At 43.3% G+C, this 27394-nt stretch overlaps 1 protein-coding gene across 1 annotated transcript; it reads right to left on the bottom strand.

Annotated features, from left to right (window-relative positions):
- Window positions 1-1436: 1436 nt before the first annotated feature.
- On the bottom strand, window positions 1437-20763 carry GPR26 (G protein-coupled receptor 26). The gene is made up of 3 exons (XM_021526369.3): window positions 20006-20763; window positions 14643-14756; window positions 1437-8663 (listed from the first exon to the last, which is right to left on the bottom strand). The coding sequence occupies exons 1-3, from the start codon at window positions 20671-20673 to the stop codon at window positions 8432-8434; spliced, it is 1014 nt and encodes a 337-aa protein (XP_021382044.2). The 5' UTR covers window positions 20674-20763; the 3' UTR covers window positions 1437-8431.
- Window positions 20764-27394: the final 6631 nt, after the last annotated feature.

Here is a 27394-nt window from a genome sequence, read left to right as displayed (position 1 = left end):
GAAACTTTCCAGGAATTAATATTACTTTGCATTTGCCTTTGTACTGTGAAAGACAATATTTAGGTCCTTCCTAAGGGATGGGAAAAAAAAAAGTTGTAATGGAGACCAGAGCAAAATAAAACCTCCCACAGATTCAGAGAGGGAACAGCATCCCAGAATCTCTCACATGCTTTTAGCAGCTTTCCTCTCCTGTTTGTTTGAGCCTGGAGCCCAGGATGGAGCTGGGATCCTGGGAAATGCCTTTCCCTCCTTTCAAAGATAACAGTGAAATCTTTGCCTTTGGAGCCTGATTTGTGCCTTGCTCTCAGTAAAAATTCCAAGTGGCTGCAGGCTGAATGTGAATAAATGATTTACCTCACCCAGCCCTGCCAGCCTTTGTGGGAGCAGGGTGTGAATTTGTGAAGCCTCCTGCTCATGTGTGCCTGGCAGGGAGGTGGGACATGCACAGAGAAAGGTGGGGAAAATAGTTATTTAAAATAATGGGGGGAAGTGGGAATAAAAGACGCAGCACAAAGTAATCATGGTGGTTAAATCAGAAATTATTCGACGCCTGCGAATTTTCAGCTCTTCTGGGATCTCTTGTGCTTTTCTACAGTGGAGATTTAACACCTGTATGGGAAGCAAAAGGGCCCTTAAGAGGCCTAATGTGTGCACTGGAGTGGAATTTAATCTTCAGCTCAAATCTCTGTCTGGAGATCACAGGGAGAAGACTGGAAATGTTTCTGGTTCCAGGGAGTGGAAGGTGTCTGCCCATTGCAGGGGTGCGGAATGAGATAACCTTTAAGGTCCACTCCAACCCAAACTATTCTGTGATTCTATGTTGTTAATGAAATTCATTATTAATTATTAAAGTATTAATGATGAATCCCTGTAAATAAAAAAAAAAAAAAAAAAACCACAACAAAGCATTTGGTTTTGGGGAGCAAGAATTTGGACTTTACATGGAAATGAAAGACTCTGCTCTGTGAGGACCAGAAGCTGTGCCCTGTGCAGGGTGCAAACCACTTGGGTGGTGTTGAGGAAGAGTCTTCAGCCTTTCTGTGGGAGCTCTGAATGGGGGAGGATGTTCAGGGAGCAGGAGAAGGAAGCCACTCAACCTTGCTTTTTGATTTCACACCAGCCCTGAAACCTGCTCAAGATGTCAGGGAATAACTCAATTTAAGTAGAATCACGTGTACCAAGGCTAAACATATATCCAAGATCAGATATAAGCACTGCGTACTTAGATTCTCCAATTATTCCACTTGTGTTGCTCATATTGAAATGAAGTAATATTCCATTGCAATGGGCTTTGTAGCTGCTTTCCAAAAATATGGGAGGGACTGACCAGATCATATCATTGCAATGACACCACAGGCTTGACTTTTGCAACAAGGAAGTGAAACAGGCTTTTTAAAACATGAATTTTATATGAAAAAATAGCTCATGCCAAGTCATTTGTCATAATCACATTTCATTAACAGTAAAGTTAACAAAATCACAATATACAGATTTAGTATGTATTTATTTATATATATCACTTTGTATCAACCATTAACTCTATGTAATAAAAATATATTACAACATTTGATATGTATCCACAAAGCACAAGCCATTGTAAACAGAACAGACAGCACAGGCCCCATTATTCCAAATCTGAACTCAGGAATAATAATTATTTTGTTGCACTCCTTTAAACTGTAGCCACAGAGAATTTTACGTGTCTGCCTTTGCATTAATGGATTTGTTTATCTGAAATATCTCTCAGGAGACTCAGAATTTAGCTTACCTGGGACCCTAAAATCCATGTTAACTCATGGCACTCTTAAGTGTTTTGTCATTACAAAGAGGTCTGTGCATCCCTTTATCCATGCAACTTAGAAATATTTCATTTATGTTCCCATTTTCCCCCTAAATAAATAGCCCCTGCAATTAGACACCATTTTTTATACAAAAAAAAAGTTAAATGCAATAAATTATAGTGGAATATTTATAATAATATAATCAAACATGCCCTATCTACAGCAGCTGTTAATGTTATTTCATAATTATCTTCCTTCAGACTGGCTCTAGGTGCTTTTAGAAATAGGAAACCACCTATTTTCAATATTTTCAAAACAAAATAAATATTCAAAATACATAGACTGAACATGTTATACTTCTCATTATATGAATGGTTTTTACTCACCCAAGCAACCCCACTGTCCTTGCAGCAAGGAGTTGTAAAACCAGCTCCTAACGACTTTTTAAAAAAATCAAATAATCTTCTAATAGTCTAATCTAGGGATAAAAGTTTATCTCCCACTGCACCTGGAAGGATTATTAGGTAATAAGTTACATTCCTGCAAGAAGGGAACAATTAGTGATTGACAAATATATGGAAATTTTAATCCTAAAATAATCTTCAAAAATAAAAACGCAGTGGAAAAAAATGTTAAGGATTAGAAAAATGCCCTGTGTATAAATAAAGTTAATCAAGGCACCTCTTAGTTACCTATTTCTATTTTCCAAGGCAATATGTGATAATAGTTTTCAAATATCTTGTCTGGGAAGCCCTATGGTTTCTGCTATAAAAAGACCCATTCTTTAGTCTGGATGATGTAGGTAGCTTTATTTTACTATTTTTCAAATGTGGCTGGGCACAAAGCACAGAGAATTTGTCCCCAACCTTGTCACAAGTTGAGGGCACCGAGCATTTCACTGACTTTCCTCACAGAAGTCACTCAATTATTGAGATTTCTTCCTTTGTATTTTTTTACCCCTCTGTTGGTCGTTGATCCCATTAGCAAAACAGGAGAAGAATTTACCTGTCCGTGCACAAGGGCTTAGTGGTTAGGAGGTAAATTAAAACACTTTGGTGTCTGACAGGGCTTTTTCAAGTTTTTGTTCAAGGGCTCAGAGTGCAATGCAGAGCAGGACAGAGGGGAGGGCAGCAGGGGGAAGGCTGCAGCCAATTCTGCACCACGGACCTGCTGCACTGTCACTAAAATCCCATTGGGATGCTCTGGCATTGCGTTAAAAACCACTGGATCCAAATCCCAAGGGAATGGGGACTTTTGATTTTTTTTTGCTCTTTCTATGCCTTTGAAAAAACATTTGTTTTAAAGCTCTAATTGTAGAACTACAGTGACTAGAAATCAGTTTTCTAATTCAGAAAGATGGAGAGGAACTTTGGACCAGAGCAGGGGGTGACAGGACAAAGGGAAATGGATTCAAACTGACAGAGATTCAGATGGGATATTGGGAATTAGGAATTGTTTCTTGTGAGGGTGCCCAGAGCAGCTGTGGCTGCCCCTGGATCCCTGGCAGTGTCCCAGGCCAGGTTGGACACTGGGGTTTGGAGCAACCTGGGACAGTGGAAGGTGACCCTGCCACGGCAGGGGTGGCATGGGATGGGATTTAAGCTCCCTTCCAACCCCAAACCCCTCCATGAGTCTCTGACTCACTAGTAATTCCAGATGGAAATCCTTTTCCTAGCATGACTTTGTTTGTAAATAATCAGCCATATGGACTTGTGCCTTTGGGTATATTGAAAGCATGTGAAATAGCATTTCTTCAACCAAAAAAAAAATATATGTTATTTTACTCCTCAGTTGCCACCCCTGCTGTCACAGCCCTGATGCTTTTCTTCTTGGCACACACATTTCTGAAGTGCACTTGCAGCCTGTGGGGCTAATCCTCCTCCTTAGAAATACAGACATATGTGATAAACTACAGCAACTTCTTCAGCTTTTTTTTTTTTTTAAGCAGTATTTGCTTAAAAACCAACAATCCTAAATACATATTTACACCAAACACCAGGAGTACAGGTGAGAAACTGACATTTTACAAAGACTGCAGCAGCTTTTTTCTCCATGTAAACTTTTATACCTCCCAACAGGGACAGCTGCCTTTTGAAGCAGGATAGTTTTCCTAAAAAAAAAAAAAATTACCCATCGAAAATTTTCACTATATTGAATGCTGAAAGCACAAGAAGCAAATTAAAAATAAATAGATTTAAGGCTACGATGTCATTATTCTCACTTATTCAGGTCTGGGGAGGTTGCAAAGACATAATCCCTGATTCTGCAGACACAAAGCCTGTGCTCAGCCCCACAATCCAGCCAAGCAAACTCACAGTGACTCTGGGGTCAGGAGCTAACTGAGCGTTCCCTGCTGATCAGTGATTTTTAGTCAAGAAACAACGAGCTGGCAGAGGTGTGAAGTCTCTGCTTTTAAGCTTTGTTTAATCAGAAGACTGTGGGGAGAGGACAGACCTAACAGCAGAGAAAAGCAATTTCCAAAGTGTTATTCCAGCGATATTCACTGTACACATAAAAATTTATAGGACAAGATATTCAGAAACTTCATTTAGGATTAAGAGAGATGAGGGAGCTGTGAAACCTTAGGTACGTAGTTCCAGAAAAATTCCCATTCTGCAAGTGACCTAAACCTCTTGGACTTTATGAATTAGACTCTCTGATCATTCAAACCATTTGAGTAGCTCCCATAAAAACCATCTGAAGACCATGAGAGTCTTCCCAAACCCAGAAGGATCCTCTTGCAGCCTCAGTCCCTGGCACAGCTACAGGGCTTTGACAGGATTTTCACCTTTTTCTTTGGAATGAGTGAAGGTCTGAGAGACTTGGAGAGGTGGAAACAGGGCATGGGAAAAGCTCACTGCAGCCAAGTAGTCCCAAACCATTGCAGCAAAGCCAGTTTGGACTTCCCAGCCCCCATTCACATCCATTCCTGCCTCGCTTTTGGAACACCTTAAGATGTTCTGATACAGCTGGTTTTTGAAGCTTAGTCTAAAATGACTAAAACGAAATGTTTTTTGGAAATAATGACTAAAATTTCAATTTTTTTTTTTTTTTAAGTTTAGTCTAAAATGTTTTCTCAAAGATATATTTAAAAAAAAATATTCGTGCCAGAAGATTTTACTGTTGACCTGAAGCAGATCAAGATCATTACCTAGATGCACTGGCAAAACTGAGAGGGTAAATCACTGCCAGAGGCAGGGATGTGGATTTTGGGGGTTTTTGGGGGTTTTTGAGGTTCCTTCCAATCTCAGCTGGACTGGGATGATGTGATATGTGTGGCTACAGCTGCAGCAGTCATCAGGCTCCATAAGGATTTGTCTGAAGCATCTTTAATCTCTAGGTTTGTATGGGGTTTTTTTCAGACATAAAAGAAGCTCTGAAAGGTCTGATTTGGGGCTACTGAAAAGAGGTTTTTAGGGTCATCTACTCAAAGTGTAAGGACAGGGATAGAACTGAATTAGTTATGTGGCTGCCTGACATTGGAAGTGAGCATTTGCACATCAGAGGAACTCCCTAAATCCTGTTTACATCCTTCAGTTTGTAAACACCATAAAAACAGGGCCCTACACATAGAGAAGAAATCTATAAACCCTGGATTAAATCATCTAATGGACCCAATCCTCAGGTGAAACCACCATTGTTTTGATTTATGTCAAGAGAGGGCCTGGTACTTAATAACTGTTCAACAAACCCTTATCAATTCTCATTGTTTTGCCAATTGCAATTACCCAGATCTTCACATTCAAAGTGGCTCAAGAGCACAACAGAAACCAGGATCACAGCTCACAGTCAGGCCTCTGAAACAGTGTAAAAACCATTAAAATGAACAAAGGAGAAAGCTCAGAATCCACAAAACAACGTGGTGGACTCCATTCCCTTAATCATCTGCCAGTGCTCTGCCTGCCAAATTCACAAGAGATGAAGGAAATGTTAATTGAACATGCGTGTGAGGAGTAGATATTGCATATGGGTCACAGATACAACAAACAGAAATCTGCATATTGCCTAAGCAGCTGCCCAGATTTTGCACATGCAGCTCCAGATTTTGGGCACAGGTTGCAGCCAAACTTGACAAATTTTGCGAAAAATATTTAAGCAACAAATGGAAATTCCCCAACCCCACCCTTGCACACATGTGTGTTAGACAAGAGAACAGCTCTGCTTCATGAGCAGAGATCATAAATACTGTGCATTACATTTACCAGCATGATTTCAACTCACTCCAGTAAGTCAGAGTGTTGTATAGTACATATAATACTCAGCAGACAGATAAGTTACTCATATCTACATTCAGCACTGAGACACACATTTTAGAAAATTTTGCCAGTTGCCTATAAGAATTCAGCTGAAAATCTAGCACTTAACAAGCCACAGTATCATATTTTGAGTATCCTATAAAATGTCATCAGGAAATGTTGGGGTGTTTTTATTTCATGTACTGAGGCAGTTTGTCAAGCACCAGCATTTACAACTCCTGCTTGCTTCAGATGGTCAAAAAATGACAGAGAGCTGATGCAAGGAAGGGGAAATTATATCTATTCTCTGTTATAAGATTAATTAGGGAAGAAAGGCACCATGAAAGAGAGACAAATTTTTAAACACATACAAGGGGAGAGATTTATTGCTCATGGTGGGATATAAATCAACCAGTGACTGACTGTGATACACAAGCATAATGAGACAAGTCCAGTGCTGTATTCTCTTTCACTAGACATCCTAAACGGATTATGCTTTTTTCTCCTGGGAAATTAGCTTACTAAAAATTGAAATTGAAGGTTTAAATGTTTCTGGAGCTGCCCTTATTGACATACAAACCTCCCATTGGCTTTGGCATCAGCTCCATGTGTAAGCTGTGGCCTTTCCTGGTGCAATTTAAGTCATACATGCTCAATATGGAGCTGTTTATCTTTTTAAACTCAATAATATTTAACTTTCTAACATCCTGTATTCTAATACAATCCAATCATCAATATGTCTTGAATTTCTTAAGAAACAAGTATTGAATTGGGTGTTTTTGTCTATTGCACCTGAGAAAATTATGTTAAGCCTAAGAAGCAAAATGATTAAGATGAGGTAGACTATTTAATCTTGCTAAGGGCTCATTTGAATGCAGTGTTGTAAAAGCTTTCTTAAATCCTGTGGCTACAATGATGCGTGGATTTTATTGTAATTATGGTATTTTTTATAACTGAAATTAAGATTTAAGCTGAAAATTTTAATTTACATGGTATCTGATAATGTTCAGATAATAACTGAGGTATTACCCCACATTCACTGACTTTGGGATGAAGCCCCTCATGGAGTCCCCAGGCTGGGCTTTGAATCAGAGGCCAGAAAATTCAACAGTGGACTTTTTTTTTGCAACATACCAAGCCCTTCTCTTGCATGGGAGAAGGTGGCAAGTAAAAAGTAATCCCACATTTTTTACAACTTGTGGCCTTAGTTCCTCAGAGTGTCATTGACAGCTGGGATGTGAGCAGGGATGGATGGCAGCACAGCCAGTTGTGTCAGCTGTTATTGAAGCTGCCATTGCATTCATGAAGCCTAATTAACCAAGCCTGTTTTAAAATCTGGGCAGGCAACTGAGTGCATGGTAAATGTTAATAGTGTTCCTATGCAGAACTGCAATCCAGAGCTATAAAGATTTGTACTGACACTTCCAGAGATTTGCACATTCAGATGTGGATTCAGATTATTGGCTCCACTTTCATGGTGGAGAGGGAGGCCTATTATTTGTGCTCCACTTGCTTTGGAAATTATACTTAAAACTCAGATTTAGACTCATCTTTCCTTTAAGTAGGAAAAAACCCCATTATTAATAACTCCTCAGAAAAAGAGATTTTTTAATTTTTCCTCCTGGGCACAGGGCCCAGATCTGCATCTTTGGGCAAAATCCAGCTATTCGAGAGCTCAGATATATGGAAGGTAGGCAGGAGGCATCCTGACCTTTCCACCCTGCCTACCATTTGTATTTCCCTGAAATTTAATGGGGAGAATATTAGTGGGATTCTATGTAAATAACTTTAAAAATTTAGAGAAGACATGGCTGAATCCAGCACATTCCAAAAGTGGTTTTTCTCTTCCTTCAATTCTACGTGATTCTTCCTAAAATATATAGCAGAAAAGGCTGAACTGTGTTGGGCACTGGATGAATATTTAGATTATTTTTTTAAGCTTTTCCCATTAAGATATTTTCTACAAACAACCTTCTCAAGCCACTAGGATGGGGTGTTTTTGTAAAGCCACGTTGGCAGCTACATCAGAAGGAGCTTTACCTGCAGCCAACGACAAACACAGCACAAATATCCTTGTGCAGCTTTTCAGAATAATCTTACACCAGCAGCAGATTGCTCCCCATTACCTTCATGGATCCCTCTACTGAGGACTGGTTTTTTATCCTTAAATGCAGCTGCTGATGGAAATCAATGGGAGATTTGTATTTGTGGAGCCTGCAGGACCACGGGTCAATAGCGCTCTTCCAGTCGGAGGGAGGAGGTCCAGAGCAGCCTGGATGTTACCTGGGCTGCTGGAGGGACTTCACCCTGCCCACAGCCACCTCCCAAAACCTGGACAGCTGAGGAGATCTACTAGGGGTGGGCCAGTTGCTGTTGTTTCCCAAATATCACTCGGCAGGTCCCATACCAGGCTCCTCATTCGTTCAGCTGCGGAGGGTTCTGGTTGTGTGACTCGCCCGCCAGCGCCGAGGAGTTGATGGAGCTTCTCTTGAGGATCTTGTTTATGATGTCCTTCCACGTCTTCTTGTACTGGTGCCGTAGCAAAGAGTACACAAAAGGGTCTGAAACAGCTTTGCTGTAAGCTAAGCACTTGGAAATGATCCCCCAGTGGGAGTTGATGTGGACCACAGAGGAGAATTCAACAAGTCTGGGGAGAGAGGGAGGGTGAAGGATTTAACGTTAAAAATTACATTAACCCACCCCACACCCTCAAATTATTGTTGGGCAATTGCAACAAAACTAAAGAAAAGAAAGCCCTGCTCATGAAAATGTGTATATTGTCCTCCTCTTAAAAAATTTAAAGGCTGCAAATGTAAACTTGAGGCCTGTTTGCCAAAGTGCCATTGCTTGGTCTCAGGGGAATCAAATTCCTCTGCTGTGAGCAACCTAAAAACCCAGCATCAGTCAGAACTCCTGGTTCTAGGTCCTCTCTAGAGCACCTGAGTCACCTCACCAGGGCTGCCCAGCACTTTTGGCCAGTCCAGCTCCTAGAGAGAGTTCAATGCCTTTGAACAGTTTGAGCTGTAGAAGCACACACGGAAAAAACATTGCTGAGAGACAGCGTGTCATACCTTGAATTTAAAAACTGGCCAGTTCAAAGGGCAAGGATTCACATTTGCAACAAATTTAGCAAGACAAAACTTTTAAATCATTAGGGGAGGGGGAGAGGAAAGAGCTTAATATACTGCTCATACCTACACTAGCCCAGATAGTTCACTGTGCACTGAGAGCATTTTTGACAGGGAAATATTGATAACACCCCACGCCTTTGAGCAGCATCAAAGGGCAGCTCTGTTCAATATGGCTCTGTAGCTGTTAGAAACTATTGATTTTACAGAGGTCAAAGAGCCACGTGTGCTGTTACAGAGCCCCACGAGGCAGGTCAGGTCTTTGCTGGACCTGTCTGCAGCAGCAGGTGTTCTTAAATCTCCAGGGAAATACTTCAGTTGCTCACGTTTCTCCAGACAAAGCAGCACTTCCAAAGAACATTCTGCAGGGTGGCTCCTGCAGCAGCAATGACAATAAGGTTGGTACTTCAAGCAGTTTGGAGATGAGGATTTTTTTTTTTACCTCAGTCATACCATTTCATAACCTTTCACTACGATGTATTATTTAAAATAATGCTGGCAGATGTCACAGTCCAGTCAATGTGAGGGATGTTTCAGGTGACCAGGGAATGTCACATGAAAATATTTGGGAATTGTTTGTGCCACTCCACTGGTGTTGCTTGGCTCAGCAGGTCTGAAGCCCCAAAGAACATTAATCTGTCCCATTTCTCTCCCATCTCAACTAAATGAATGTTCTTTCAACCTCTCCTGGTAATTCATGATCTTTATATTTCCTACAAAGATGAGAACTGAGACATAATTTTCATCTGCTTGAGTTTCCAGGTGGTCTCATCTGGTGTATTGTCTCTTCTTTAATAAAATGCAACTTAAGGCATCCACATTAACGTGTTCTAAAATGAGAATTGACAATTTGGAAATTATTCATCTACTGAGTCATATTTGCTTTGTAATCTACCGTGAGCCATCCCTGTTGTTCTCCACTTCATTTATTCAATGCCTACTTCATGTTTTGAATTTCACCACGTTGAATCCCATTTGGATGATTTATTTTTACTGAGTGCTTTACAGATGTGAATTTGATTACATTTAATTAAATTCAGCGGATGCCTTGAAAAACCAAAATATGACAAATTTGTGTCTGAGGCTCTGTCAGTCACTTCCATGAGGCATTAACAATCTCCATTTAAAGCACATCAAGCAGACACTTCAGGGTTCCAAGCCTAGACTTGCTAATTTTACCTTCATTGACTGATCAAATGAAAAGCCTACACTTTTATTAACAAGATCTTAAATATTTTAAATATGTTCTGTAAGCTTCCTTGACATTTACACATTTTTCAATTCTCATGTGTTATTTTTTATAGTAAATTACATTTGCTGTTATCAAGCAGCAAACACAGAAATGTAGCCAAACCCTGAGCTATGCATTTCCATTTCATGTACAAATAAATGTCAGCCTTTCAAGGCACATCACAGAATTTATTGCCTTTGAAAGGTTTTGTTTCTCATTTGTGAGGGAAATTATATGCACAGCTTCTATTTTCATGAAAAGTTTCAGCCTAAAAGAAGACATTTTCAGTGAAGGAACATTAATATTTCAGTGCCACCTGTAAATTAAATTTTACAATATCAACTACATAATTCCCTTCCTTGCTTTCATAAGCCTCTCTTCTACTGTCTGGTCTTCAAAATCTTTTTATTTCAAAGCTTTAAGCTCTTTTGCTGTGATATATTGTTCATCTTTTAGAAACGTACAACTCTGTAGAGTGTGTCATTTCACATGGCTATCCAATTATTTTATTTCCCCTTCAGTAAACAAACAAGAATGCCATGCTGAAGAGTGGGACCTTGATCTCTACACACATAATGCACACTGGAAATCCTTTATTTACATGTGCAGTTAATCACTACACTCAAATATTTTACTGAATATGTGCCCACTCAGCTGGGATGCTGAAGAACACAAATTGCAGAATTCTGCTTTGTGTTCAAAACCAGGGTTTGCTTTCCCCCTATCCCCCAGAGTTGATACAACAGAATTTTAATCATCTTCTTCCCATTTCACCATCCTCCTCTGTAACCTGAGGTCTTGGGATTATGAACTTCTGCCTACTATTACTTCAGGATTTTTAATTTAAGGCCAATTTCCTCACACATTGACAGCACTTAGTAACTTACATGAGCAGAGTTCTGTATTTCAGTATGAAATGCCTGGAGTTGGAAATTAATTTTAGAAATTTATATGACTTATCTTCATTTTTCTTACTAAAAAGTTCCTTGGAGAAAAGAGGTTTGGAACAAGTATATTTAATTGCATAATGATAAATACAGCAAAGGAAGAAATGTGTACCAGCAGATTATTTTACAAAACAGAAAAAAAGCTATGCCTAGAAATATATAATGGGGGATTACACCTGTCATGCTGGTAAAGTGGAAACACTGGATCAAAGACAATCAGATTCTGATATGCTACTTAAGGTCATCTACTGAACTAATTAGAAGGTGTTTCCTTGATAAATGAAGTGCCTAATCTGATTTTTACCTCAGTGTGATCTGAAAAACTCTGGTTTACCCAGAGAAGCATTTATCTGCCTGGGGTCATGAGCACAACTCCTTCACTCGTCCATGGAATATTTTTAGTGTGGAAACAGGAAGGTGTTATAGTGAAACCTTGTGATTTGCTGCTGTCAGCCCCCAGTTCAGGGAGCACTTAAAAGCATGTTTAATTGAAATATATTGCTGATTAGGAGAGGCAAGGCACTCCCTCTCCTGACTTCTGTCCACGGCTTGCACTGTGATTGACCGTGTCTCCCTTGAGCATGCAAAGCACTGGACAGAGTCCAGGAATTACACACAATTACACACCTGCTCACACAATGAAAATCCAATTCTCCCAATCCCCTCGGTGTCTGGATGCTCAGCCCTGTGTGTGAGGCTCAGGGCAGGCAGGGATGAGTGTCCTGGAGCATCCCTGACTCTCGGGGAGGGAATTCCCCTTCAGCCTGCTGTGCAGTTGTGGGAATTGGAAAAACAGAAACTCCCACAGATACTGAAGGGTTTGATCTGCAGCCTTAGAAGAAGCTTGGATTGATGTAATAATACAATACACAGATATTAGGCAGAAAAATCATAAACTCGTATTTCTGTAGTCATAGGTGAGAAAATGCCTTAAGTGAGAAACTGAATGGGTGAGATGGTGAAGGGTTTCTAATATAAGGGTGGGGTTGTATGGAACAAACTGAGAGTTTAAAAGTTTTAACAGAAGCAGATGTGTGCCTGTGAGTTAGAAGCCCACTGGACAAAAGTATCCACAGTGCAGCAGAAGTGAGTAAAGGTGATGGGTTAGAAAAGCAAAATAAACCCTGTGGCAGCTGTCATTGGGTTAGAAAGTTCTGCACTGCCTTGTAACCAAGAACTTGTGACTGCTCTTGAGCTGTGGCCGAATGCCTGCTCCTCTAAAATCTCAGGGCCTGAGACTGATGTTTATCTGAGCAGTAAATTGTTCTTAACCTGAAAATAGTCCCATCCCTTCCTTTCTAGCAGTGACAATGATATGCAGTGAACTTTTTACCCATCAGGGTTGAAAAGGCCAGGAATGTGGGAGACTTCACCCCTCCTGACACGTCTGACCAGCTCCCACCCTACCCCAAAACGTCCTCATGCATCCAGGACCCTGCATTTCCCCCTCCTCACCATCACCCTCTGTGGAGAAGCTGCTCCTCAGCAGGAGAACATTGAAGTGATCCTTGTACAGACTAAAGGGAGGAGGCTCAGGATTCTTCTACCCCCTCTTCTGTCTTTTGAGGCTACTGGGACACAAACTGGGATGCCATGGAGTGAGGAGGAGGTGGGGAGGTGGTGCCTGAGTGCTGAGATGACTTTGCAGGAGCACAGAAATACTCCTGACAGCTCTGCTTAGAGCACTCAGTGTCACTCAGGATGAGCTGCCAGCTATTCTGTGACTGGGAGGATTTTCAGTAAGTTCACAGACCTAACATGAAATAAAAATTAACCATTTGCCAAAAGACAAGTACTTTAATATCTTACAGCTTGAGAATTAAGGCTAAATGTCCTTAATTACAAGTCCTTTCATACTATTTAAGTGCATGGCTTGCAGTGGTGTCTTGTGGCCATGAAGTGACAGTGAAGGTAATTCTAGTAAATTACTTTAATTTTCTATTTCTGTGAATTCAGGGTATTGCACTGAATTGGAAAAGCTCACGGTTGGCCAAGTGTTCAATTATATTGACTCTTAATCCAGATTTTTCAATGATTTTTTTCAAGGTGGATCTGAGTTTGAATGAGGTTGGCTCCACTAATTTCTACTTAACAGTATTGGAATAGGAGATACTTTAATTCCTTTTTCTTTCTCTGTTGTTCATAGCAGCATCTCAGTTTTTCCAAAATCTTATAAAAAAGAATGCAGGCTGTAAATTTCCTTTAACAGCCAGATAATATTTTTTTCTGGAAGTACTCACTTTCTAACACTTTTTATTTCACAGGAGTAATTTAGTGTTTCCCACAGAAGCCATTTCCAAAGATAAGCTGGTGGATGGATATCTACCATAAATCATGAGAAGATTTGTCAGTTATGAGCCAGCATAGTTTTGATATTTGATATTTATGACTAATAAACCCTACCCAATCAGACAAAACTGTTTAAGTCTGTGGACCATGTTCTCACCTCAGCTGAATCTTGTTGACCAAATTTTTACAGTCTGAGCTATTCAGGCAAGATTTTCCCTGGACATCAACCCCTGGACTGGGAAGTCAATCAGAGCAGTAGGTCACAAAAAAAAAAAAAAATGTCTGTGATGCCTTGTGAGGCTGCCCTAGAGAAGAGGCTGGGCAGAGTCACAGAATAAAGCAGGTATTTATTCCAGGATCTCCTCATGGATCCACCTTGGGCAGCACCAGAGCCCAGCCAGGGCTGCACCCAAATGACCCAAAATGGTCCCAAAATGCACGAGCGCTCCCGGGGCTCTCCCTGGGATCAGTTCTGCTCCATTGGCACCTTGGAGTTCATTGTCCCATTCCAGCTCCAGCCCAGGCAGTCCCACCCTGCTGGTTTTTCTCTCTCCAGCCCACGCTGTTTGTGCTCCTGGGCTGAGGTTTGGATCATTTGTCCTTGGTGCCCAGCTGGAGCAGGAATTGTTTTGTCTCCCTGCTCTGTGCAGAGAGCTCAGCATCCCCTGATGTGGAACCCAGAACCACATACTAAAGCAGCACAGAATCTGAGAAATAGAAAAGCTGAACCTGAGGCATCATCTGCAAATCCTTATGGACTGACTTCCTAAATCCCTCCCATGCTAGCAGCACATTGACTGGGCTGAGTGAGCAGAATCTGCCCCTCAGACTGCATCAGGACTGGGAGGAGAAGCACTGGGACATTTTACATCATTTGTTAGCTCGGTAAATGCAACTTCCATTACAGGAGTGGAAACAGCGTGTCGGATTTCCCCAGGAGACCTCAATCCTGTCCTGGCTCAGAGTGCCCTACTTCCCTGAGCCAGGAGTGCATCTCAGCAGCCTTTCCCAGGATGTAGGTTCCCACTTACCTTGTGATTACATAAGGTGCAAAGCAAAGGATGAAAGTACCAATGAAGGTACTTATTTTCTTGGTCGCCCGCTGCCTCCGTCTCCTCTGCTCCTCCAGACAACGCTCCCGCACGCTGTGTGACATTCAACACAAACCAGGACATCAGTCACCAACAGCACCAGTAACAATCCCCAATGGCTTCACCATGGAATGATGGAGAAAAATATGTTTTAATTGTGTAAGCCAATAACAGGTGCACTGCGTTCAAATGGGACAAAACCAAATATTAATGCATTCTCTGTTCATCTTACCCTCCACAAAGTTCCTGACAAATACTTGGTTGTATGTTTGTGTGCACACACCCCCATTATAGCAATTGATCTATAGAAAAATTGGTGGAATTCATCCTTGGATTCAGTTTGCAGCTCCTTCTTGAACTACTGTAAGCTGTATTTGCAGGCAAGATACTCAAAGATTTGGAAGATATCCTGTTTGAATCCAACATGCAGGGAATTCTCAGAACTTTGGGCTTGTAAGCCAAAGCTTAGAACACAGGATTTGATCTGAGACCTTGGAAAATGCCTCCAAACTTAGGTGCTAGAAGTGAGAATGTGGATTTATAGTTTAAAGCAGAGACATGTTAAGTTAAAAAGAGGAAAGTTTAGAGTTTTAGAGTTTGAGATATAAAAAATAAATTAGGTACAGAGGTAAACAAGGAGTTTAGAATTCAGTACTGTAGGTTTGTGTGTCACAACTTGATTGGCTAAGAAAGCTGACACTGTAGCATGGTCCATAAGACAAAATATTTAAGGATTGGGTCAAAAAAATAAATATCCTTTTTGGCAGTGTTTAATTGGTCAATAACTCCTTAGAAAGGTCTTGTAACTAAGGGTCTTGTGACCTTCTGAACCATGCAGTGAAGATGTGAGCAGAACTCACCCTTCCTATGTCGAAGATAAGAAAATAAACCTCATCATCAAAAGCAATTTAGAGGTTCTGCCTCTAACTCATTCAAAATTTTTTCAAAAATCCCCATATATCCAGAGTGGGATAGGCACAGGAATTTCAACACCACTGCCTTGGAGAGGAAAAATATCCCAGTAAGATACCCAAAAAACCAATAAGATCATAATGGGAAAAAGAGCACTGTGAACCTCCAGCCCAACCTGGGAGCTCTCACTGTGTCCCATAGCTGTGTGGCCATAAACCTCCCATCAGATCTGCAGGGCTGAATGCTCCCCAAAGCTGGAATTGTTTCATAAATCCACAGTCTGGGATATCCTCATTCCTCACCTCAAACCAGCTCTGTTTCTAGCTAAACAATTGCAAATCAGTCACACCTTGGTTTCTTTCCTACCGATGGTATTTTGGGACGGGGGATTTTCCTTTGAGTTTTCTGTTGGTGGTCTCAGCAGCCCACCAGAAGTTCTGAATCACTTTGGGGTGCCAATAGGGCTGAGACTTTGCTTTCAGTGCAAAAAAAAATCCCTGAAATCAGCACATTGGCTTGTGAAAACAGTGATTAATATGGAAGTTCACCCCCCTCCTCTGGCTGTTTGAGGGACTCCTGTGCTCCCGTGGTTTCTGAGGGAAGTGGGTGAGCTCCTGTCCACTCCAGGCTGATGGATTGGGCAGCACTGGTATCTCCCACAGTGCCAGGACTGCCTGTGCCCCAATAAATCCCTTTGGAAAGGGCACAGCAAAGCCAGACTGGCATCCTGAGCCCCTCTCTGTGCACATGGCAGAGCTGCTGACTCCTTGCACAGATCCCACAGTGGCACAGTCACTTCTCAGGCAAACTGAATGGGGTGGCCCATGTCCTGCACTTAGATATATATATATATATATATATATATATATATATATATATATATATATAACCCAACTGTTTGGCATTGGTCTTTCCATTTTTGTTGTACATTTTTAATTGATGATTCACTCTCTGGCTCCACACTGTCACAGCTCTGAGGCTCATGGCCATACCCTTACATTATTTACTTCATCTGTAAATGTTTTATCAACACCCAAACACATGTTGTGTCCTGAGGATCCCACTGTGTTTCGGTGATCTCTGTGGCAATGAGTTCCTTTTGCTTGTGTTAAAGAAAAAGTGTTTCTTCTGTTCCATCTTAAATTTGGTCTTACATTGCCAGGCTCAGAGCAGCTAACACGACGTGATGAGATAAATACTGGAGGAAAAGTTTGTTCTCATAACAAATTGTCTTTCTCTTAAAGAATATGACACATTTAAAGGTGTTACATGCTCTATATGTGGATTATTTGCAGCTAGAAATGACAGCTGAGAAGGGAAAAAAATATCCACCTTTTCAAGGGAACCTGTGCGCTTTCAATTCTGCAAGAGCTGGGGAACTTGGAGTATTTTTATGTGCAGAAAAATTGTCAGAGAGTTTCATGAGCTTTGTTTAAGACCCATGTTCTTAAATTCAGAATATCCTAAGCCCATGGCAATACAGGAAAGTGAATCTCCAAAACAGGTTCAATTAAGGTGCTGTTAGGGAGGAGAGGGTGGTGTAATTTTTGTCTCTGTTTCCCCAGTTACATCTTATGCAAAGCTGTCTCTTGCTCCTGGAGCTCACCCATTACTGTCCTGGTAGACTTAAACCCATTTCTTTTATTCAGCCCTTCCAGATGTATCCAATAAATACCAGATTACAGAGGAAGGTATTTTATCTCACTCCTTCATGTAGACCATGTACACAGATGAATATTTTGGTTTTGCACACACTGTCATGCACTAAGATAAGACACATGAGAGTTCTAGCAGTGACATCAGTAATAGAGCAGGATTATTGGTTAAGCTTTCATTTAAAGATTTTAATATCCTGGGAAATCTGAGCTATATCCCTTTGAAGGTTTTGTATTTTAAACAAAGTTTGTGAGATATTGGACCTTAAGATGTGTGGAGCTGGGTACACCAAAAAGATAATACAGATAATTTGAATTAAGAAATACATGGGTTAAGCACTTAAAGTGAAGTTTTGCCCAAATCTCCCACAACACTCAAGATATTTTGAGCTTAAGAACATAGAAAAAGCAGGATCCACTAAAAAAGCCTCAGCTAACTTGAAATTCCCTGTGCCCTAAACACTCACACGTATTTGCAGGGTATTTGCAGGTTTCCTTTGTGCTCGTCCTGGATGATCTTCAGGAGATCACTCATGTCTTTCTAAGTCACAGGTAATAAAGCCATGTGTCACAACTCCTGTCACCAGACCCCCTGCGGGTGGATTCTGAGTCATGGGAAGCAAAAAATTGTCTGTACACATTTCCCAGCGTTGAAACTGGGACTCCTCTGCACAGAGCCAGAGGAGGAGTCTACAGTGGGATTGCAAACTTTGTTCTCCCATTTGGACTCCCCCAGCACCCACAGCTGTGCTGTCAGGCACCACGGTGCCCCCAGAAATTGCCTGTTACATAATGAAAATGATGTCTTTGTTCTGCCAGACGCTCCTGAGCATCTCTCACAGGTGACCTGAGCTCTGCCCCTTTCAGCAGCAGGAGCTGGCACTGGTCAGAGCAGCCCCTCCAGGGGTCAAATCAGTTCTGTCAGGTAGAAAAGAAACTAAAACTCCTTAGAGAGAGGCACCAGAATCACCTGGTGCCAGAGGTGAAGGCAGTGGTGCAGGTTGCTCACAGCAAAGTGCCTGCACAGCTCTGTCTCCCCTGAGAGGTAGCATCATTCCCACAGCCCCACTGAATCCACCTGCAGAGAGAGGATCACAAAATGCACAAACGCCCTCAAATCAACCTCAACCAGAAAAAATGCAGGGGAGGGGAAGCAACACTGAGATTTTTGCCCTTTTACTAAACTTTGCTGTGTAGTCCAGGCATACTTTTAGCATTAGGCAAAATGAAGGGGGTTTCAAACATCACTGGTGGGTTTATGGCACTTTCCTGGGAGTAACCAGCACATCTCCTCATGCTGCAGGAGCTAAGGCAGTCGAGGCACAGTTCATCAGGCAGACAGCACATAGGACAGGAGGGTGTTTTTGTCCTCTGTGTGACTTGGTGATTAAGGGAAGATTTATCCCTGCATTTCTCAAGAACGGCAACAAGACTTGCCCAAAGTTCTGCTCTGCATTCTTGGTCAAGAGACAGCTCAAACAGCTTAACAGAAGAATTCTCTCCCTCTGAGCAAATGTTTCTGTCCCTCTAAAATGTGCTGCCCTGTCCTGATGCTTCCAGACTTATTTGTCTCAGCCTCAGGCATCCCCAAACCATGACCTGTGTTTGAGGACAGCCACATGTGCTCGGAGCCCTGCAGCTCTGCTCCGGGCTGCCTGCAGATGGAGAGGCTGGTGGAGCAAAGGGGAGCAGGGATGGTCAGATGGGATGTGTGGTGTGGGACTGCTCTCTGCTCTCTGCTCTCTGCTCTCTGCTCTCTGCTCTCTGCTCTCTGCTCTCTGCTTTCTGCTCTCTGCTCTCTGCTTTCTGCTCTCTGCTCTCTGCTCTCTGCTCTCTGCTCTCTGCTCTCTGCTCTCTGCTCTCTGCTCTGTGCTCTCTGCTCTCCTCTCTTCCAGCCAGATTTCCTCCCGGTATCACACACCAAGCCTGCATCCCTTCCAGATCTATACATTGATTATTCATGCTAGATTTATGGCTTATGCATAATTCCTGGTGTGACTTCTGCACAAATTCCTCTCCCTGTTTGGTTCTTTCCTTCCAGCCCACAACCCTGCCTGTCCCTGGGGACTTTTCTCCTCTTGTCTTGAGGCACAAGGGACTTGCCTAAAATCTCCCATTTGAAATGAGCTTTATACATCCCTTGTTTGTCACATTAGCACAGCTACTGAATTCTCTCTCACTTAAGGTTTAAGTGCAGGCATTCGAGCACATGAATTTTGCAGATGTAATTCCCTCAAGGATTCTGCATTCAGGAATGATAAAGTTACAGAGAGCACAGCAATGGGGAAACTGCTGGGAAAAGGAGCAGCAGGCAGTGCTCAGCTTCCCTTCCAAACTCCAAGGGACATGTGCAGCCTCCTCTCTCTCAGGGACCCAGCAACGGGTCTTGGGCTGACAGTGCCCAAAATATGCAAAGCTATTGACCACTAAATCCACCTTCAGAGACAAAGGGCAGTGATCAGATCACTGTCTCAAAGGGAAGTGCATGCTTGCCCAAAACTGCCTGTTCATTTGCTCTCCCTCCCAAAACGAGTCCTTAAGCCTAACAAAAAATAAGTTCAGCAATCAGAGAATTAAACACAAGTGAAAAGAACCGTGCAGAACAGGAACAGGCTGAGAGGATATTTGTTTCCTCCCCCTCCCCCTCTCCTGCTGTGAGACAGATTAGTCTCTATTTACTGAGCCCCCTCCTCACTTCTTCTGCCAGGAACAGCTGCTGAACTCACGGAGGCTTACCTGGGATGGATGTCCACGAGCAGCACCAGGGTCTGCATAGTGATCACGTCGATGCGCTTACAGTGGAACCGTGCCACCTTCAGCACTTTGAGATATGTGAAACACAGCACTACCAGGGAGAGGAGGAAGCTGAGGGCGTGAAAGACCCCAGTGAAAATCACAAACTGTGTCCTATCCTCTGGTCTCTTGTTGTAGAGAGTGCAGGAGGCGTAGAGGTGATGGAAACCCAGCCAGGAGAGAGAAGCTGCCACTATGGGGAACGACACCGAGTGCAACCACGTGTAGCTCAGAATGAGAGCGGCGTCTCGGTACCTCATTTTGGAGTGGTAACTTAGAGGGAAGACCACAGCAATCCACCTGTCAATGCTCAAAGCTGCCATGCTCAGCATGGAGTTGGTGGTGAGGAAAGTCTCCAGGAAGCCCACAACGTGGCAGACCTCATCTCCTCCCGGCTGACTTTTGTAAATGATCCCAGCCAAGGTCAGGGGCATGCTCGAGACGGCCATCAACAGGTTGCAGAAGGTGAGGTTGAGGATGAACAATCCCGGGACCTGCTTGCGGATGTCTGCGCTGTACAGGAAGCACATCAGCACCAGCACGTTGGCCAGCAGGGCCACGAGCATCAGCACCACCACCACGAAAGCCAGGAGCAGCTCCCAGATGCTCATGGTGCGTCCAGTCACAGCAGGGACATCTCCGAAACTGCGCCGCGCCGGCACCGGGGGACCATGGTGCGAGGTGCCCCCGCCTCGCCCTCCTCCCCAGCCTGCTCGCTCCCCTGCATGCCCTCCGTATTTTTAGAGGAGCTGCAGCTTTCTCCTCCAACCTCCCCCTCCTCGCTGCTCCTTTCCACGTCAACGCTTCCCGAGACGTGCACAAAAGCACTGGGAATGCCCATCAAACTGCAAGGAGGGATTAAAAAATATCAGCAGGACTGAACCACTGCCTGCCGTCGGTCCATTCTGAGGAGAGCGAGTTATTCTGAGAAGCTGCTCTCCTGAGATCCCCAATTATCAGCCCCAAGCTTGCGAGCAATCCACCGAGTGAATTGTGCTCTCTTTCTCCCTTGCTTTCTGCCTCTCTCTCCCTCTCTGCCTTTCTCTCCCCTCCCCTCTCCTCCAACCCTCGCTCCCTTCCAGGCTGAATGTAACCTGCTTTTTATGATCACAGATAAAAACCCCATTAATGGATTAAAGCATGCACACTGCTGGTGACTCGCAAACGTGATTATGTCATCCCTGCTCCACAACCCCTCCCCTTCTCCCTGCGACCGTGACTAGACTTTCCCCAAGAGAAATCCCATGCTTGCATTTAATTGATTTAGCCATTAATTTGCAAACAAGCCTTGTAACCGAATTCCTGCACTCCAGCATGCTCCCTACATTTCGGTGCATCACTTGCAGTGCTGCTGCTTGCTCTCAGCCAGGGCAGGGGCTTTCTTTTCTTTCATTAGCTCTGCTTAAAGAGATGGGGAAATGGATATTTTCTGCTACTTCTCTGAAGCTGTCATTAGGCTACGGGAATGATTTTACTGCTTGGGTTCAGCACTTTGCAGTTCGCTGTCTCCAAACACCATGTGGAGGAGGAAACTGCTTCCCGTCCTTTAAGTCCTTTAAAAGCAGGGAAATCAAAGCCCAGATGCCAGAGCCACATGCCCAAGGTCACAGAGCAGGTGAGGGGCAGAGGCAGCATCGTGCTGCAGGTACCTTTATTCCCTCAGCCTTTCTCCTCTCCAGGAGTTTCTCCTTCCTCTAATCAAAGCCTCCCTCCCTGTGAGGGTGAGCACCCTGTGAGATAAAAACTAAAAAGCAGCTTGGCAAAGGAAATAGGAATGAGTCTGACTTGCACAAAATTAGGTGTCAAAATTAAGTTTGTTTTAAAGGACGGAGCAGGAGTTGATTTCTCATTGCTTTTCCTGCCTCTTTAAATCAGTTTTAACCGGGGAGGCTGAGAGTTTGTGAGCAATCAGGACAGCTTTCTGATCGAGGCAGCCAGGCTTTAATCCCTGCACAATAAAAAGGCAAAAGGTAGCCTGCAGCACAGTTTTTGGGGCTCTGTAAGTGCCTCTGCACGTGTGGGAGAGCTCGATGCTCGATGCTCAGGCAGTTTTCCCTCCAGAGCCATGCATCTCCTCCAGCAGCAGCTGCTCCCTGCAGCTCAGGAGCAGAGCTGGCACCCGGCTCGCTGCCAGAGCTTGGCACGTTGGAGAAAAAGCCTCTTTCACAGCAGTTTTGGTTTGTTTTGTTTTCAAAAGCCAGGCTTTAAAGGGCTGGAAGGAGCAGCTCAGGGTCTGTCCCTCAGCCCTGTTTGCAGAGCATGACTCCTCGTGCTGAGGGGGTGAGGAGAGACCGACAGCGTTTGTCTCCTTTCCAAAGTCAGTGAAGGGGTGGAGTGACCACCCCTGGGAGTGCTCAAAAAATGTGTGGATGTGGCATTTGAGGACGTGGCTTAGTGGTGAACGTGGTGGAGGTGTTGGGTTGATGGCTGGACTTGATGATCTAAGAGGGATCTTCCAACCCTAGTGATTTCTATAAGAAAATCCTAAAGGTGTCTCCTTCTTTAAATACAAGGGGTTGTTACCCTCTTAGAGGTGGACTGAGGAAATGAGGGAGAAGATGAAGGTTTTGCTGCTGCTTCACAGCAGGAGAACCTCAGCAAGTTTCCTCCTTGGGTAGGAAGCAGCAGCTCTGCTGAGAGGGGTCTCCTGAGCTCCAAAGGACACTCAGGGACAGCTTAAAACCTTCAAGCTCAGCAGGCAAAGAAAAGCAGCTGCAGGACCACAGGAAGGTGCTGTGTGAGCTGGGAGTCACCGTGAAGAAAAACGTGGGAAAATTTGTTAGAAAGAACCGGGGTTAAAAAATGGGAAATTCTGGTGATACGTTTATGAAGGGCAGGAACTCTGTGACAATGATAAAGGGAAAACTCACCCCCAGTTGGCATCAAGGGGATTCCTGGCTCTTCTTTCCACACTCAGCCTCCTCCTGGGCTCAAATGAACCCTGCAGGAGCCCAAGCTGCACAAGGACAGGGGAATTCAGGCTTTTCCCTGCCTCCAGTGCACGAGGCCGTGGGTTTATTGGGGTGGTTTCTGACACAGCATGCTGTTATCCCTTCAGTGAGCTGTGCTGCCTCCAGGAGTGAAAAGCTCTGCTCCTGAGTAATTCCCTGCTGTGACAGGGGTCTGGCATCAGTGTCAAGCCTGGGTGGACAGTGGGGGAGGAAATTCATGCCCGGAGAAAAAGGATTAGGGATGACAGCTGGGAAAAGAGGATTCTCCCTAAGAGATGGATGTGAAATAATGGGAGGCAGAAGGAGACAGTTCAGTGAAGCTGTGATGGAATATGAAAGGTCAGATTTGGGGGAAAATCTACAGTCAAGGGGAAAGCCTTTGTAGATAGGAGTAAGCTGAAGTTTTTTCTCAGTGACTAATTTGAGTGTCAGCATGTATTTTGTATTCTGAAGGCCCGAATGATTTACATAACTAATTCCCCTGTTGCTAATCCCTGCAGCAGAGGGGGTTTGCTGAACACTTCTGGGTTTATTTATTTTGTGTACCTAAGGGAGCACGATGGAGCCATGGAATGGCTTCATTTTATACAGATCAGGAGGAAAGAATCTGCTGGGCATCTGTCGAGGGTTAACCCCAGCTGGCAACTGAGCACTGCTGTCATTCCCCTTTTCCCAGGGGCTGGAATCCTGGGATAGAACTGTGGGATAGAATCAGAGAGTCATTTGGGTTAGAACAGGGTCCAAGACCATCAAGGCCAGGGGAACTCTTTAGGGTTAACTTTGGTCTCTCCTCAGCCCCTACTATGCAAACCCTCGTCAGGGTTGCTTGATGGAGACAGAAGACACAGGTCTGTCTCTCTTTGGGGTGTCAGAGGTGACCTTTACACCTCCTCTGTCACCTTCCCTGACCAAAAATTAATTTACTTCAGCCCCTATCTCCCCAGCCCCAGATAATGAGCATCACCCAGTGGCTTCTTGCCTGGCTCCTTCCTCTCCAGCAGGTTCTGTGCATGGCACACTGGCACTAACTGGGAGTTCCTGGCCAGCCTGATGGCTTCTCATGGGCCACCCCTCTGGGGATGTGGGGAGAGAAGCTCTCCACTGCTTCACCTGAGAGCCCTGGAGCTGAGAGTGCCAGGGCAGCTCCTCAGCTGCTCCCCAGAGCCCTCCTGGTGAATTATCCACGCCCGGGCTGCTGCTTTGCTCCATGGAATTAAAGAAACATCAGGCACGTGGCTGGTGCTCCTGGCACTCCTGCCTGCTGCATGGGTTTTTAAGGACTCTTAGGGCAGCTAAGGAAATCAAATCAAGCCAGGAAGAGCAGAAAGCCATGGGAAGCTTTGAGTCAGGGAGGGTGGTGGGTGGATGTGTGTGTAGGTGGATGGCAGAACTCTCTCCTTCCCTGAGCTCCCTTGGAGCCAGGTGAGAGCTTCCTTCCTTCCTGGGGGCCAATTAGGGGATGAGCAAGGGCAGTGACTTGGTCCCTCTGTGTTATTCTGGCAAATGCAGGATTTTAAATGACATATTCCAGCAGGGGCTCTGGTTCACAATTCATATTTTAGAATCACTCCCTATCAGCACCATCAGTGATGCAGATATTGAGTCACACTTCATCTTCATATGGAGCTCTGTAAGAACAGCATTCTTTTAAAGGAGGGAGTGCGTGGATGTACCTGCTTTATTTGGTTTACCTCAAAGACCAAAAGGGGGGCTCAAAATAGAGCTTGGGCATTAGATTTTGATTGCACTGCCATTTCTCACCCCAGGAAATTAAGAAAAAATAATAAGCTACACTTTAATGCTTTTAGAGATATAAGGGACTTCTAGTTTGGTTTTCTGGTTTGGTTTTTTTTTTTTTTTTTTTTTGTTCTCAGCCTATTTTTACTCCTCGCCTCTTGCTTAACGCTAATGAATAAAAGAGTAACTAATGGGAAAATTAACATCTTCAAGGGATGTTGAAAAACTCCAATTAAACAAACAAAATTATATCCTATTTAAATGGAATTAAATTAGTAAAACCATAATATCACATCCTGTACAATTATTCAGCACACACCAACACCCTTTCTGTTTCAAACTTTTCTGGAAAGAATGATTTCCAGACTCCAGGAACCATTGAAATATTATTTTAGAAATATAATAATAAAAATATAATAATTCTAAATGGAATCTGAGAGTGCTTTAGGTTGGAAAGGAGGTTAAAAATCATCCAGTGCCACCCCTGCCATGGCAGGGACACCTTCCACTGTTCCAGGCTGCTCCAAGCCCTGTCCAGCCTGGCCTTGGACACTTCCAGGGGTTCAGGGGCAGCCACAGCTGCTCTGGGCACCCTGTGCCAGATTCCCATTTCTGTTTCTCTCTAGGATGCTTTTTGCAGCAGCTGAAAGAGAATTGGCTTTGCAATCAGAGCTGTCCTGTGAATTGATGCAGCAGCCTGAGCTTTGCTTTGCCTTGGGAAGTTTGTTCTTGTTCAGGAGACCTGGAAAGGGCTTGAAGAGATTTAGGGACCTGTATCCAAGTGGGAAGGTGATGGAACTGGAAGGTTTTTATTCAGAGAAAGGAATTAAGCTTAGGTAACCTCTCATTATATCACCTAGGATGTGCTGTCACTCTGGGATTTAAACTGTCCTGGGCAAAGCACTGGATATTTGAAATGCAGTGGAAGGAAGATAGTTCCTAATTTAATGACCCCAAATATTCTTGGCTGTCTGAAGACAGGTAAAGCAAATTAGTTCCCATTTTTTTAGGAGAGAAGGCAGGACTGGATTTGCTAGATGTTACATTTTATATGGGTCCTATACATGATATAAGTGATATAAGTGACACCTGTCAAATCTACACTGCTCTAGATAGAACTTGTTCACTTTACCCTGTACTCCTTCAAAATGTCAGAGCAGAAATCACTTTTGTCACACTTGCTCTTTTTAGATGTGTGGTATTTCAATTTCCTCTTGTTTTAAACTGGGCTGGCTCCTTCTCACTCAGCAAAGATGAAAATAGAGGTTTGAACAGAAGGCTTTCAAAATTATATGTCAATGTCAGTGCCTGCTTCTATATAAAAAGTCATACATGAGCATGCACCCTTGTAAACTTCCATTTAGCAATTAGCTAAGTATTTTATTTCTCATCATTTCCTCTACTATAGCAATTTATTGTGCATATTCCTTTCTAACCACTTCTTTGCATGACACATCCATTATTAATCCTGTTCTCTTGTGATTGCAATATTTGATTTTTGCATCTTGGTTGCTTTGGGGTTTGGTTTGTTTGGGGTTGTTTTTTTTTTTTTTTTTTTAACTGAACAGAATAGCATTTCTGCTCTTTCTAACAAGTTCTGCAGGGGAGGAGGTTATGATACATATGGGGATGATCTAACCAAATATGTCTGTTTTATTAACGAGGGATATTTGGATCTTTGCCACAGGCTGGGCAGAAGAGTTTGGGTTCAAAAACACATTTAATTTCCATGAGCATATGTATTTTTTGCAGAGCTTGGTTTTGCTTTGCCTCCCTTACTCTGCTGGGATTTTGGACTTCAGGGTTCAACTCTTTGTGTGTCACCTGCAAATTCTGCCCAACTAATTTAAATGTGATGGAAAACTTATTAATGTTATTCTAGCTCAGGGAATGAGACATGCAATTCATTCTCTCAGAGACTAAAAAACTCATGGCAAAGCAGTCTATTAAGGGCTTAAGTTATGTCCCTGTAACAGCCCTTTTGGGGTTGTGATTCCCTTGGATCTGTGATATATTGACAGGGTTTTATGAGGCTTTTTTCACTGGCAGCTTTTCTAAAAGTCCAGTAAGTTTAAGGACTTTGAAATTCTAATTTTAATTATTGATTTAACTGGCTTACTGTGGTAATGAAGAAATTATGCAATCCCTTCAATAAACTCAGCAGCCTTTTAAAAATACATAAGTTATTTCCAGGCCACAGTATGGGAAGCATTATTAATGAGGTGTGGCCTGCCCTTGCCATCAGTTTGGCTTTTTCATTTTGAAATGTTATTAGTGTAAAAGAGTTTTGGTTAGAACCTGTAAATCTCAATCAATATTTTACAAGCAAAATAGAATCATAGGATGATTTGGGCTGGAAGGGACCTTAAAGATCATCTCATTCCACTCCCTGCCAAGGCAGGGACACCTTTCACTGTCCCAGGCTGCTCCAAGCCCTGTCCAACCTGGCCTTGGACAATTCCAGGGATCCAGGGGCAGCCACAGCTTCTGTGAGTAAACAGAGGGCAAAAGGAGGTGAATACTCACCACATTTGTTCCTATATTAATGCAAAGAAATCCTGTGTCCATCAACCCTCACCAGGAGGTTCTGAGCCTGACACTGGAAATCACCAGGAACGCAGCTGTACTGGCATTCCTTTGTAAT

Source organism: Lonchura striata, chromosome 7 (assembly GCF_046129695.1).
Source record: "Lonchura striata isolate bLonStr1 chromosome 7, bLonStr1.mat, whole genome shotgun sequence".
Taxonomy (NCBI): Eukaryota; Metazoa; Chordata; class Aves; order Passeriformes; family Estrildidae; genus Lonchura; species Lonchura striata.
The sequence above is the reverse complement of the archived record's forward strand: the minus strand, read 5'-3'. Positions and strand labels throughout refer to the sequence as shown.

What these genes read in the sequence shown, in the direction of transcription:
- GPR26 (XM_021526369.3), bottom strand. Translation starts at nt 20,673, where the DNA reads ATGAGCATCTGGGAGCTGCTCCTGGCTTTCGTGGTGGTGGTGCTGATG. An exon ending in CTCGTGGACATCCATCCCAG is followed by an intron (nt 14,757 to 20,005) that starts GTAAGCCTCCGT and finishes AATGTCACACAG; the next exon opens with CGTGCGGGAGCGTTGTCTGG. An exon ending in GCACCTTATGTAATCACAAG is followed by an intron (nt 8,664 to 14,642) that starts GTAAGTGGGAAC and finishes CTCTCTCCCCAG; the next exon opens with ACTTGTTGAATTCTCCTCTG.